Source organism: Motacilla alba, chromosome Z (assembly GCF_015832195.1).
Source record: "Motacilla alba alba isolate MOTALB_02 chromosome Z, Motacilla_alba_V1.0_pri, whole genome shotgun sequence".
In the NCBI taxonomy this organism is placed as follows: domain Eukaryota; kingdom Metazoa; phylum Chordata; class Aves; order Passeriformes; family Motacillidae; genus Motacilla; species Motacilla alba.
The window spans coordinates 1,431,552-1,444,047 of record NC_052046.1 but is presented as its reverse complement, the minus strand read 5'-3'; the positions used below and the strand labels follow the sequence as shown (position 1 = coordinate 1,444,047).

At 42.1% G+C, this 12,496-nt stretch overlaps 1 protein-coding gene across 9 annotated transcripts in view; it reads right to left on the bottom strand.

Annotated features, from left to right (window-relative positions):
• DYM (dymeclin) overlaps nt 1–12,496 on the bottom strand; it is a 209,227-nt gene that overhangs the window by 31,513 nt on the left and 165,218 nt on the right. For all 9 annotated transcript variants that reach the window (XM_038125822.1, XM_038125824.1, XM_038125827.1 and 6 more), the window contains 2 exons: nt 12,163–12,345; nt 2,162–2,275 (listed from right to left, as the gene is read on the bottom strand). In XM_038125822.1, the coding sequence (XP_037981750.1) occupies nt 2,162–2,275; nt 12,163–12,345 (297 nt within the window). The remainder of the gene's footprint in view (nt 1–2,161; nt 2,276–12,162; nt 12,346–12,496) is intronic.

The following is a 12,496-nucleotide window of genomic DNA, read 5'->3' as shown; positions in this document are numbered from 1 at the left end:
ACCCATCCAGACTTGCCCAGAGAGTGTCATTAAAGACCTAAGGATTAAAGCTTTCTCCTTTACTTAGCTGCTGAAGTGCCTCGGAGTTGCCAGAGTTATTGTGTAACTATATCTACAGTCTGATCTTAATATGAGTTTGTCGAGCTTTAGAAGAGCTTCCCCTGAAAACCTCAGACTTAAGTGGGAAGACCTGAGGAACAGGGAGACTCCCAGGAGAGAGGCACACGGACAGAGGGCACAAAGACTCACAAGGCCATTTCTGCAGGAGGGAAACGTGTGCTGCTCTACCTCTGCAAGGGAAGGATGTTATTTGCATGTACAAATTGATGCATGACAATACATACATGCATATCTATATATATACAAACATCCTATCCCAAGGTCAATGTCACCTTTTCTACATGGAAAAGAAACCTGCTCAGCAAAGGTATTAAAAAAGAAAGAAAAGAAAAAGAAAAAACAAAACAAAAAAAAAAAGGTGGGAAAAAAAAAAAGAAAAATAAAGGAAACCAAAGGAAAATAAAAAGACAAAACCCAGTAGGTGTAAGTGGTCAGTATAGAAGATTGATGTGCCAGGCTGGCTATATTCCCTTTGTAAGTCTGTCCCAAAACTCAAGTGCTCCAGAGGAAAGAGAAGTGCTCCAAGCAACAGTAAGCATCTTTAAAACTGGAAGTACTTGACTGTTTGGTGAGGACTTACAGAGCTTGGCACACACCAAAAACTGCTGGTTTGTTGCTTTAAGTGGCAATATAAACATATAATTTTGAATACTGTATATCATTAGTGCAGAAAATTGAAACTTGATGGGATTTTACTCCAGAAACAGCATTTCTGTAAACTGTGGCCTGACACACCAGTCAATGTGGCACACTCCGCAACTGAGAAAATCTTCATTTTTTTCTAAGTAGTGAATTGATTTGGTGATGGCTCTGTGTCAAGAAGGGTGTAGCCTCAACATAAGAGCTTTTAATTATCAACACATCAGAACAAGTTGTCATAGAAACCACCAAAGTTCCAGTGTTCCTCTGCATTCACAGCATCACCACACAGAAAGGACAACCTAAAGGGCTGGATTTGGACCCAACAACTGCTCCGGTGTTACTCAGGCTATTCCTGTACTGTGGCTCAGGACTCAGACTCTAGACCAACCTCTCCTGAAGGAATTCAGTCTGAGTGACTAAAGATGTGCCATCTCAGGGACACAGGGAACCGAAGCAAAGACATTAGTATATGCAGCCAGCCAGAAAATTCCCACTGGGTGTTTTAAAATTACCAGCATATAAATAAATTACCAGCCATTGCCACTGGCTGTACAGACTCAGTGTGCCTTATCAGAGGATATTTTACTAAAGTTACCACAAAAGAAATGGTGCTCTCACTCTCTTATCACAGAGTAGCCACAAAAATAGTTCTGCAGAAAACAGACAGTATTTAAAATAAACTTGGCATAACAGAGAAACAAGATTCATCGTGTTTAAAAAACACACACAGCTCCCATTTGCTTACTTACCCACTTACACAGATTTCTTTATTGCAGTATTTAAACATCACACAGCCATTAATGGATTTTAGCCTCACAAAACCTGTCAAGTTGGTAAATCCCTCAAGAGATCTGAGAGGTTCTCAGAAAGGAATGGAGGGGACTGCTCAGGATTATATAGAAAGCTCATCATCATGTTGACCAGACTTATAGGTCCTGAACTGATTTTCACTAGGTTGGGTAAATTCTTAACTAAAGCCCTCCAAATTTACCCTTATAGCATTTAATTTAGACCAAGACAGAGGTGCACTAGAATACTAGAGACAGAAAAAGAAATTAATCAAAAGAGAGAATTACCAGGGTTTGGTTACAGCATAACTAAACAACAGATGGAGAGAGGAGCCTGCGTCTTCAGGATACGATGAAGAAAACCTTAGCTTCAGCAAATTTTAATTCCTCCACACACTTCAATTTAATAACTAATCACAAAAACTCACCCAAACACTTAGCAGAAATTAGGAATTTAAATGAAAACATACACATATGGCAATCGACAGTGCAATCACTTATCAGTCACTACTGAGAGGAGAGATGATTTTTTGAAGTTACAGATATAAAGGGCATATATGTGTAATTGATAGGAACAGTATACTTTAAGTGATGAGGTCTTGAGCACTTACTCTTAGCCTGTCTTTGGGCAAAGCAACAGCTCCCTGCTTGATGATTTCCAGAACTCGCTCCACTGACAGCTCAGCTCCAGCTTGCTCTAATCGGGAGCTGAAAAAGCTGATCACCTGGAATGAAACATCACAGCACATAAATAAATAGAAGAGATCTTTGGATCAATTTATACACAAAGCTTGTTTTTTGGCACCGTTGTACTTCTTAAAGAATAATCACGTTATTGCCTGTGTCACAGCAAGGGAGACTTTGTTAATGTCAAATTAGCACAACTCTCAGCATCCTCCTGCAGTCATTTTTAATAGACAGATGATTTTACAATGTAACACACACAGCTGAATTAATAAATTTACATTTTCAAGTATTGTGCACTGACATATGCCTATATTTCTTTCTGTCTATTCTGCCCATCAGGCTTCTGAGTTCTTCCAGTCTTTCTGTGATTTGAGCTAGAAATTTACTTAAATTGTAAAGTATAAAGTAAAATCATTATAGTTTAACTGACTTCTGGACAAAAGGCTTTAACACAACTGTTAAGTATCTCACTATGAGAGACTACATTTCCTGGGAGCCGTGTAGCACTCAAAGCCACAGCAAGTAGATGGTGAGAAGGAAGCTCCCCAAGCTCCTTTTCCACCCAGTATCCACCCCAAGTGCCGCACATACCTTCCACATCCTGGATTCTAGGTCCTAAGGAATCCTGCAGATTCCCTATCATCTTCCAGACATCCTCCTGGTAAAGCCAAGCTCATTTTCCTCATACTTCCCTTCCCATCCCCTTTTCTGTGACCCAGCTGGTCCTTGTTAGCTAGAACTCAGTTAGGTCAGGCTTTAACTTTTATCCCTCTCCAAGCTCAGTGGGTCACAGCAGAAGCAGACATCCCACCGGCAGTTATCCATGTGGGACATTAGAAAAATTCCATTTCTATAGCTCCTTTCATCCAAAAAGAACACACTTTGCAAACTCCATCCCTTATCCCAGGGAAGCTCCTTAGTCACAGAAGGGATCCAGGACTCAAAACACAAAAAGGATCTGGGGAAAAATTTCAACACCTACTTAGAATCCTCTGGAAGTACCACAAGAGGCACTTGGTAGAGCCTGTCTGCACCAGAGCACCTGGCTACCCCTGGGCTGGAGGCAAGCACAATGCTGATGACAAGTTCTGCAAAATCCTGTGAGCTTTCAACACACCCTGTAGAAAAATACTGATGTTCACTTGTATCTGAATCACAGTGCCAGTCCATCGAGTAATCTTCGATAATTCTCTCAAGTAGAAGTGGGGAAAAGTGTATTATACTACAAAATCTCCACTGAGCTCTCTTTGTTCTGTAGTGAGACACAGCTGGAGCCAGAAACCATTACCCTAATTATGCCTCCCAGCTCAGCTGCTGTTCATAAAACAAAGACAGCTGATGGCTTGATTGCTGTGAGATTCAAATTTGTTGTTCCTGTTTGTGACTTCCCCCACAGAAAGCCCAGCCCTTGTTTTCAGCTGGAAGATTTGCTGGGATCTCTAGAAATTCCTGCACCAAGTCAATGAGAAAGAGGCAGACTAAAATTGCTGGAAGTTACTTTTTGGGGTTGTCATGGGATTGTGGTGTTTGGTTTGGTTTTTCTCTCTGTTTTATTTTGTTTCTAACAACAGAAGTACACAAACCAGTCAAGAGAAAATTCAGATTTAATATTCTGTGCTGTCCCTACGATTATCAACATACTTGAGCAGAAGGGAGAATTTCACTGCCTCTGGCAGATGCTGCAGGTAGGCTTTTACATTCTAAGAGACAAGGACCTGGTGGAGGGCTGTGATCTCTGATCCCTAGAAAAAAAGGACTAGGAAGATGTGCTGAATTCATAAGCAAAGGAGCTGGAGGGAGGGACCAGAAAGAACAGAGTAAAACAGCAAGAAACAGCTTGTGCAAAGAGCGTGAGGACCTCAGAGTGAGGCTGACACGGTTTTGGCACAGAGTTTGGGACAAATTGCTGGTGGAGGATACACAGCTCACAGAGGAACAAGCAAGTTGCCCACAGACTTTGAAAGAAAAAAACATCTTCCTGCATTCAACACTCCTCTGTTGTCAGTAATCACTGGTGAAACCCATCCTCGCCAAGGGCAGGCTCCTGCAGAGAATCATCCCAGTGGCACTGCCTTGTTAGCTCAAGTTCTGCTAAACCACAACAAAGGCAAAACTTAATATTTAGCTTTTAACAAAAAGGTTAAAATACTATCATAATGCAAACATGTAAAAAAACTGAATGAAGCTCACAGATACTCCCTGAATTCTGACATTTCCTATTTTGGGAAGTCAAAACCCTTCAATCTTAACATGTTTTTGAAAGACTTATGTTTTTGTGGTAAAGGTACTAATCTTCTTCAGGTTATATTTCAAAAGAACAAAAGCAAGACAGGCTTCCAGTATTTTCAGGCTATGTCAGCATTTTAGAGAACTCAGAATGGCTATTTTTGATGTGTAGTTGATGACTAAAATTAAAAATACCTACTTTAATAATGGTACTTATCTCTAGAAGTTATTTGCCTTACTACTTCAAACAAAATAGAAACTAAGTACCTGTCTTTTGGACCCTGAGAGCACAATACCCCAGTGAGATAGTGAGGTACCCTCAAGTAATCCAATGAAATAACAAAACAGAAAAGCAAAAATAAATAAAAAAAAAAGATTGATTATACAGAGGAGATCCTAAAGGAGGCATTTTCTTATTAGCTCCATATCAGGAATAAAACCAAAAAGCACCCAGTATTACGTCTCTCATGCCCAAGCTCCCACCTCTGTAGCAGAGGGTCTAACACTTTTCCTACTAATCTAGTCAGATATAAAAATATAAAAGCTCAACATCATATTAAGGAATAGTAGCCTTTTCCTTTGAAAGAGCTTTAATTATCTTCTACACTTAGGTAACAGAAGTGAATTTAAAATAAAAATTAAAATTAACAGATTTCCACTCCTTGTCCCATTGAAAGTAAAATGAATCAGAAAAAATAGGCTGGGTAAATAGCATTAAATGAGTTTCAGGTTTTAGTACATGTTTTAAAACCAGCTGAGCATATAACTATGAATAGAAAAACACCAAATCTTAGGGCAAATAAACAAGGCTGAGAGATGGTGTCTTCCTGATACTCTGAAAATTAATTTTCTTCTTAATTATTTGGGCAATTGGTCTAAGAAAACAACAGCAAAGACTGTTTAAAAAGAAGAGTAGGAAGAAGCTCCACAAGTTGCTGTGAATTACTCTCTTCCTAGTCATGCTGAGCACTGAAAAGCCTCTCCTTGAGGCAACATAACCCCTTCTAAGAGCTCTCTCTCCAGTCTGGCTTCCATATTAGCAGAGATTAAAAGGCATGTCTAATCCAGGATTAGACAACCCCTCATCAGGAACATCTGACCCCTGTCCAGATAAAATGCATGGAGAGCCTTGCCCTCTGCAGAGTCTAATCCCAAGGTACCTTAGGTTGTACCTTAGTCTATCCTGTCTATACAAAAACTATGTCGTTTTCTATAGTGATTTCCAAAACTGGTTTTAATCCTAGACTCATGGAATGCTTTGGTTGGGAAAGGACCTTAAAGATCATCCAGTGCCATATCCCTGCCATGGGCAGGGACACCTTCCACTATCCCAGGTTGCTCCCAGCCCCATCCAACCTGGCCTTGCACACTTTCAGGGACCCAGGAACAGCCACAGCTGCTCTGGGAAACCTGTGCCAGAGCCTCACCATCCCCGCAGTGAGAATTTCTTCCTAGAGATCAATTTTCCATGAGAAACTCATACTTTCTCCTTTTGTTTTCTAAACAGTAAAGTTGCGAGGTATTGCCAGAGATTAAATGTACTACAAGATTAGAATGATTTAGAAACATTTTTCATTTAAAGGCAATATTTTAGGTTTTGGAGATTATTTTTGAGGTTGTGAGGGAACAACCACAGTGTCTGTTATTTCACCCAACTATTGTTTTCAATTGGGCTGCAAGGCTGAAGTAACAAAATACTTCCCTTTACAGCATGCCAACAGCAGAGCTATCAAGGGCAAAATGTTTTCTCCACTTGGATTCTATCACCAGATGCTGAAGTGCTGTGAGGCCTGCGGCAGCCCAGGCAGTGCTGCTGCCTAATCAACATGACAACTCCTCTCCTTCTCCTCCAGCTAAAAATAACAGTACAACACGTTGCTGCCTCCTCTGCCTGCAACTGCAAAGGTCAGTTCTAAAAGACAGAAGAAAAAAATCACTTGGCAAAAAATGAGTAAGTTTTGAACCTGTTTTTGTCAATTTTGTTTCCCTTTGGAAGTGATTGAAAGAAACACTTTGAGAATTTTATTTCCAGCCACATTCACCACTGGCAGAGTAATATGGTGTATTGGTGGCCGAATGGAGAAGAAAAGAAGAAAACAAACCTCTCACTGTAAAGTACAACAGGATTAGCACTTCAACTAAGCAGCTTCCATAGGGAAACCTATATCACAGCTACATTTGGTATCCAGTAGTCATAGCTGGAGCCAATGACAGGCAAAACCTTTAAGAATAGGTGAAACAGCTTCAGGTGATTCAACAGCAGGAGAAAAACAAGAGGTTAATCAGCAAACTTGAAGTACTGTATTTTTCAGAACCACCTTGAAATGAGGAGCATGTTCAAGGACACAAGAGCTTTTCCAGGTATTCTGCTCTCCACTCCTAGGGTGTAGGAGTGAGGAAAACAAAAACCAGGCAAAAAGAGCCCCCCCAAAGCAAACAAACAACAACCAAGAAAACCCCAAGCCAAATCCACCAAAACCTTAGAGTATTTAGCCAGGCTCTGGCAATCAGCAGGGTCAAGGTTTCTCTAATTTTAAGGAAAGCCATAAAAACTTAATTCATAAGTCCTGAAGGTCTTACAGCAGGGGTTGCTATGGCAAAGTGAAGACAACTTGATTGATTTTAAAATCTAGTAGAGAAATGTCTTTGAAGAATTAAATTCCTTGTAGGAAATTGCATCAATTGAATCCTTTGCATCACTAAGCTGTTGCTCCCAACCTCCTGATGTCTATCAGAGTATTTTGCAAACAAAATTCTAGCAGCTCCTAGTTAGGCCTGTTCCACCACCTGGTATCAGTTGCTCGCTTGTAGGAAATATGAGAGCAATGAAAGCCAAGGAGTTCTCACCGTGGCCATGAACCAAACACATCTTTAGGAATGATAAGTGAAGAGTCTCCACCAAATTCCTGACATATCTGAAGCAGCTGACCAAATTACAGACCACCTCTGAAGTGGAGGCTTATAGACAGCTCCCATATGAAATATTTCTGCACAAGGCCAGAAGAGGAACCATAGCATTCCTCTTTCTTCATCTTTCAGAAGAAGAATATCCCATTTTAGATAAACAAGATGTCTCATCTCCTACTAAAATGGCTTTCTAAAATAAAAGGTAAAGTAATAGGAAGCAGAAGGTATTTTGATTTCAGTTTCTTCTGTACAGCATTAATGGTTCCCATATGGTCCCAATCAGCTGGCAATGGTGATTTTTAGATTATTTATAAAAACACAGAGGCAAATAAGTAGTTTTCAATAAAAAGTGGTCCATATACTGACAACCCTTATACATTCACCTATTTTCGCCTAAGTGATGAAGCACACAGAGATTATGTCTATCTCCAGAGTAAACTGAATGGCCCAAATCCTGAGAAACAGCCCAGAGCTAATGTGGCCAGGTCTGCACTGAAAGTAACCCGGGCAATTCCTGCTCTGGTCTGAGCCCTGGGGGGCTGCAGAGGCATCCCCACATCTACCTGTGCCTATGCTGGTCTGTCCTCTGCCCCAGTGCCATGCTGCCAAACCCCCGAGGTCTCCAATGCTGAAGTCCCTGAAAATCTACCACAGTGCTTCATTATTCCCAGGAATAATGGAAAAGGCTTGGAAAAGTCTTTCCTTATGATCTGTGAATCCACAAGTATGTCAAAGAGATTATTCCATTTCCCTTCAAAGCAGCATTTTATTTGAAAAATACCACATCACTTTAGCAAATCAGCACCTTCAGAGGTTCTGTTTTCTACAGCTCTTATTTCTCCCTGGAATTTCTTTCATGGTGCCAGCTGAGTATGAGCACAGGTGTGCCCCGGTGGGTAATGGCCCCTCGGCTGTCCCAGCCAGGCTGTGACACAGCCCCAGGGCAGTGCCTGTCCCCTGTGCTGGCCCTGCTGAGGCACCTCCAGTGCTGGGGACAGTTCTGGGCCCTCAGGACAAGAGAGACACTGAGGGGCTGGAGCGTGCCCAGGGCAGGGAACGGAGCTGGGAAGGGGCTGGAGCCCCAGGAGAGGCTGAGGGAGCTGGGAAGGGGCTCAGCCTGGAGCAAAGGAGGCTCAGGGGGGACCCTGTGGCTCTGCACAGCTCCTGACAGGAGGGGACAGCTGGGGGGGTCGGGCTCTGCTCCCAGGGAACAGGGACAGGAGCAGAGGGAACGGCCTCAGGCTGGGCCAGGGGAGGCTCAGGTTGGATATTGAAGAAAATTCCTCCAAGGAAAGGCTTGTCCAGCCCTGGCCCAGCTGCCCAGGGCACTGGTGGAGTCCCCAGTCTGTGGAAGAGTTTAAAAGCCATGTGGCTGTGGCACTTGGGGACATGGGACAGCGGCGGCCTGGGCAGTGCTGGGGAATGATCGGACTCAGTGGTCTTGAAAGTGGTTAAATGGTTCTGAGATTATAAACCCAGAGTAATCCAGCTAAGATGTCACCAGCATGATTAGGCTTAAGAGGACATCTCTGGGTTATTCTTTGCTTGTATACACACACAGAATTGCAGCAGATGCCTTTTTCTATTTGCACCATCAACTACTCATTATTACATCCCCAGTACACTCTCCAATTAATTCTTCTTCAAATTTTTAGCCTTTTCACCTCTTCCATGCTTCCTTTTGGTTGATGAGTACATTATGTCCAACTGAGTAAAAATAATAAGCATTTAAGTCTTTACATGTCATATCTATTTTATACATTCTTGACAAGGCAAACTGGCAAGTGTTCTGGTGTCCAAAACTCATTACAGACTCTACGTGTTCTGTATTTTGGTCTGATTTCTGCAGCATTAAACATTATCACACTGTCTGTTAGTATTTCTCTATGAAATACAAGTCTGGACTACAGTCTACAGTCAGAGAATCTTTCATCAGCTGGTGGGCAGAATTTGCTGGAGCAGAGGGATGTCAGAGAGACACAGAGCGTAACAGGCACCTACTGCTCACGTGAATCTCTAGAGCTATCTGATAATTGGAATCATAGAATTCCAGAACGGCGTGGGCTGGAAGAAACTTTCAAAGGCCATCTAGTCCAATTCCAATGCACCTTCTCCTTGACCAGTTTACTGCAAGCCCCATCCAACCTGGTCTGGAACACTTCCAGGGATGGGCCAGCCACAACTTCTGTGGGCACGCTGTGCCAGGGTGTCACCACCCTCCCAACCAAGAATTCCTTCCCAATATCCCATCTATCCCTACCCTTTGGCAGTGGGAAGCCATTGCCCCTTGTCCTATCACTACATGCTATGGTCAAAAATTACACTCCTGGTTCCACTGCAGCATGGGTACAGATAATCCAAACATACTTTGCTGTTTATGACCAGAGAAAGTACCAAGAGAGGGAGTCAGGATGTAGCAGAGCCCCTGCAGACATACTTGGGGAGCTTCAGAAAGGTAACGTTTTTGACCACTCTTACATTACCAAAAGTTGCAACATTTACCGTTTCTATCTACAGTTTATACAAATTGGGCCACAAAATTTCATTGATCACAACAGCCTGAAAGCTAACACAGCTCCCCAATACACAGGAAGTTGGTGCATCCATCCTCTTCTGAATAACCAGCCTTGGTCACAGGAAAAGCCTGGCCAGCTCACTATTCTATCTGAAAACAGGCTGGAATGGATGCTGACATAAGAATACAAGAGCAGGTCAAGAATAGGGAGATCCTCCCCATGAGTATATCCTCCCAGCTTTCAGCAACATACACTTTAGAAATTTATTGAGCCAAATCTTTTAAGATTTTTTTTCTGACTCCTTTCAAAGCACAGCTCCATTTCAGACATCCACAGTGTCCCATGCAGCTGTGAGGATGGAGGTCCCAGCTCCACCACTGCAGACAAAAGCCTGGTAAGTTCTTGGAGACAGAAACTCATTTCTCTTCTTCTCAGATCATGCCCACGTGGCTCCCAGACAAGCTCCCTGCAATGTGTACAGTAAAACTGACATGATTTGCCACTGTTTCAAGGGACAGTAAGACCAGTTAGAACATTCTGGCTGTAGCATGCATGACAAAGACTGGTTCTGTATGGTGCTGCCAATACTGTGTATGAAGTGCAGGATGTGACAGGGTAGACAAGGAGTCAGATGAGTCTCATCTTTTATTCAGATCTACAAGGCTGACAGCTCTTACCACTTGCCAGATGGTGACAGGTACATTAAAAAAAAATTTAAAAATTTCTTTTTTTGACGTCCTCGCTTCTCTAACAAAGGAGCTATTTAAAAATTCAACATGCTCCCTTGGAAAGCTTTAAATAGTTTCTGAATGTAACTGGCATTATGCTGTAACCCAATATTAAATAGTTTTGGGGACGAATTGTTTAAATTGTTGAGGAAAACCTACATTTAACTGTTACAAAGGAAAGGACGTGCTGCTGTCTGTGGGAGGCACAGGGCTGCAAGCAGAAGGATCTGGCCACCATCAGTTATCCTGGATGTGGGCAAGTAACCAGAGAAGGTCCCTATCTCAGTCAGGAATGTAGACAACTGTTATCTCCAGCGCACCATATCCTCTTTACACAACTTGAAGACATCTTGTTCTAATCATCCAGACAGTATCATGCTGCCTGTAGTCTGCAGCTGCTGGAAGTTTGGAGAGTTTTGAGCTTCAAGTTCTCCACGTTCCAAACTCTTGCATGACCAGGAAATGTGAAGAGAGAACAGAAGAGGAAGGAATAGGTACAGAGCAGGATTTCAGTTCAACATTTTAAATGATTTTCCTTTATGGGCAATCAGATATCTGTCAATCTCCTGTACCAATCTCCAAACCAAAAACTCTAGATTATTAAGCACAATAGATTATTAAGCACAATAATATGTTATCATTAGTAGATTATTAAGCACAATAATATGTTATTCACTGCATTCAGAGACTTAGTACCCTGCTCAGCCCTCCCTTCAAGTAACTTGCACCCAGTGGTCATAGTGTGGCTTCAAACATTGCTCAGCTCTGCAAATATTGACTAGAAGACAGAAAAAAAATTGTAACACTTCAAATTTTCTAGCAAAAGCTCAGGCTCTCCATATGAATATTAAAACTACTATCAGATGCCAAAGTAATTAACAATTGTTTCCCCAAGTCGTACTCCACAGAGAGTCACACTGATAACAGCTTCTTATCCACAGCTATTTTCTTCAGTTTTCTTCTAAAATGCTTCCCTATGCAAGGGGAAGGTCGCTGTGAAGAAAACTCTTGGCAGGTGGAAACAACACACATTCACAGACAGACAACTGAATGCCTGCTCTTCAGTTATTTAAAATTAATTCCCTATAATCATTAATAGGCTGGTGAGAGGAGTAAGAGAAAAGAAAAAGGATTGTTTGATGATGAAAATTAGCTTCTGCTCCTCTGAAAGGTAGGTTTCTGACAAGGGGCAGTCAAGAGACGCTGACACTGTTCTCCCTTTGGGAGATGAAAGATGTGTCACAGCTTGGGAATTCCTTACCAGAGGCATCTCAAAATCCTTCTGATTCTCCTCAGTTAAAGATGTGGGAAAGGGCTGTTGAAGAAATTAGAGGGTTGGAACTAAATGACCTTTAAGGTCTCTTCCAACCCAAACCACTCTGTGTTTCTACGCTGCCCAGAAGGCATGTGCAGGCCCAAAAAAAAGACAAGAAAAATTCAACATTTTAAAACAAACTGGTAAGAAGTGATAAATATTTTCCACCTCTCAAGAGTAAGAAGAGCTCACATAACCAAGTGTATCCATCTCTGAAGTCAGGTATCACTCACCAGGTCTATATTTTGCATGATGTCCTGGAAGGAGGGGTGAGTCCGAAACTGCTCAAACAGATCGCGCTTGTAGAGCAGAGCGTACACCAGGTTGGGGTTGTGATGGAGGGAGTTGGTCAGGCAGGAGTTGATGATCTCCAGCATCATTCGGATCACCTCCTCAATCACATTCAGGTCTTGTGCCTTTAAGAAAGGAGCGAAAGGTCAGTGCGCTCTTTTGCATTGTAAAAATATTGAGTAACAAAGGCAGTACAAAGGTAATTATTACTAATAAAGCTATTAGCTGGCAATGTCTCTATGGTGAGCAAACCTGGCATCCATGTGTCTGGAAAGG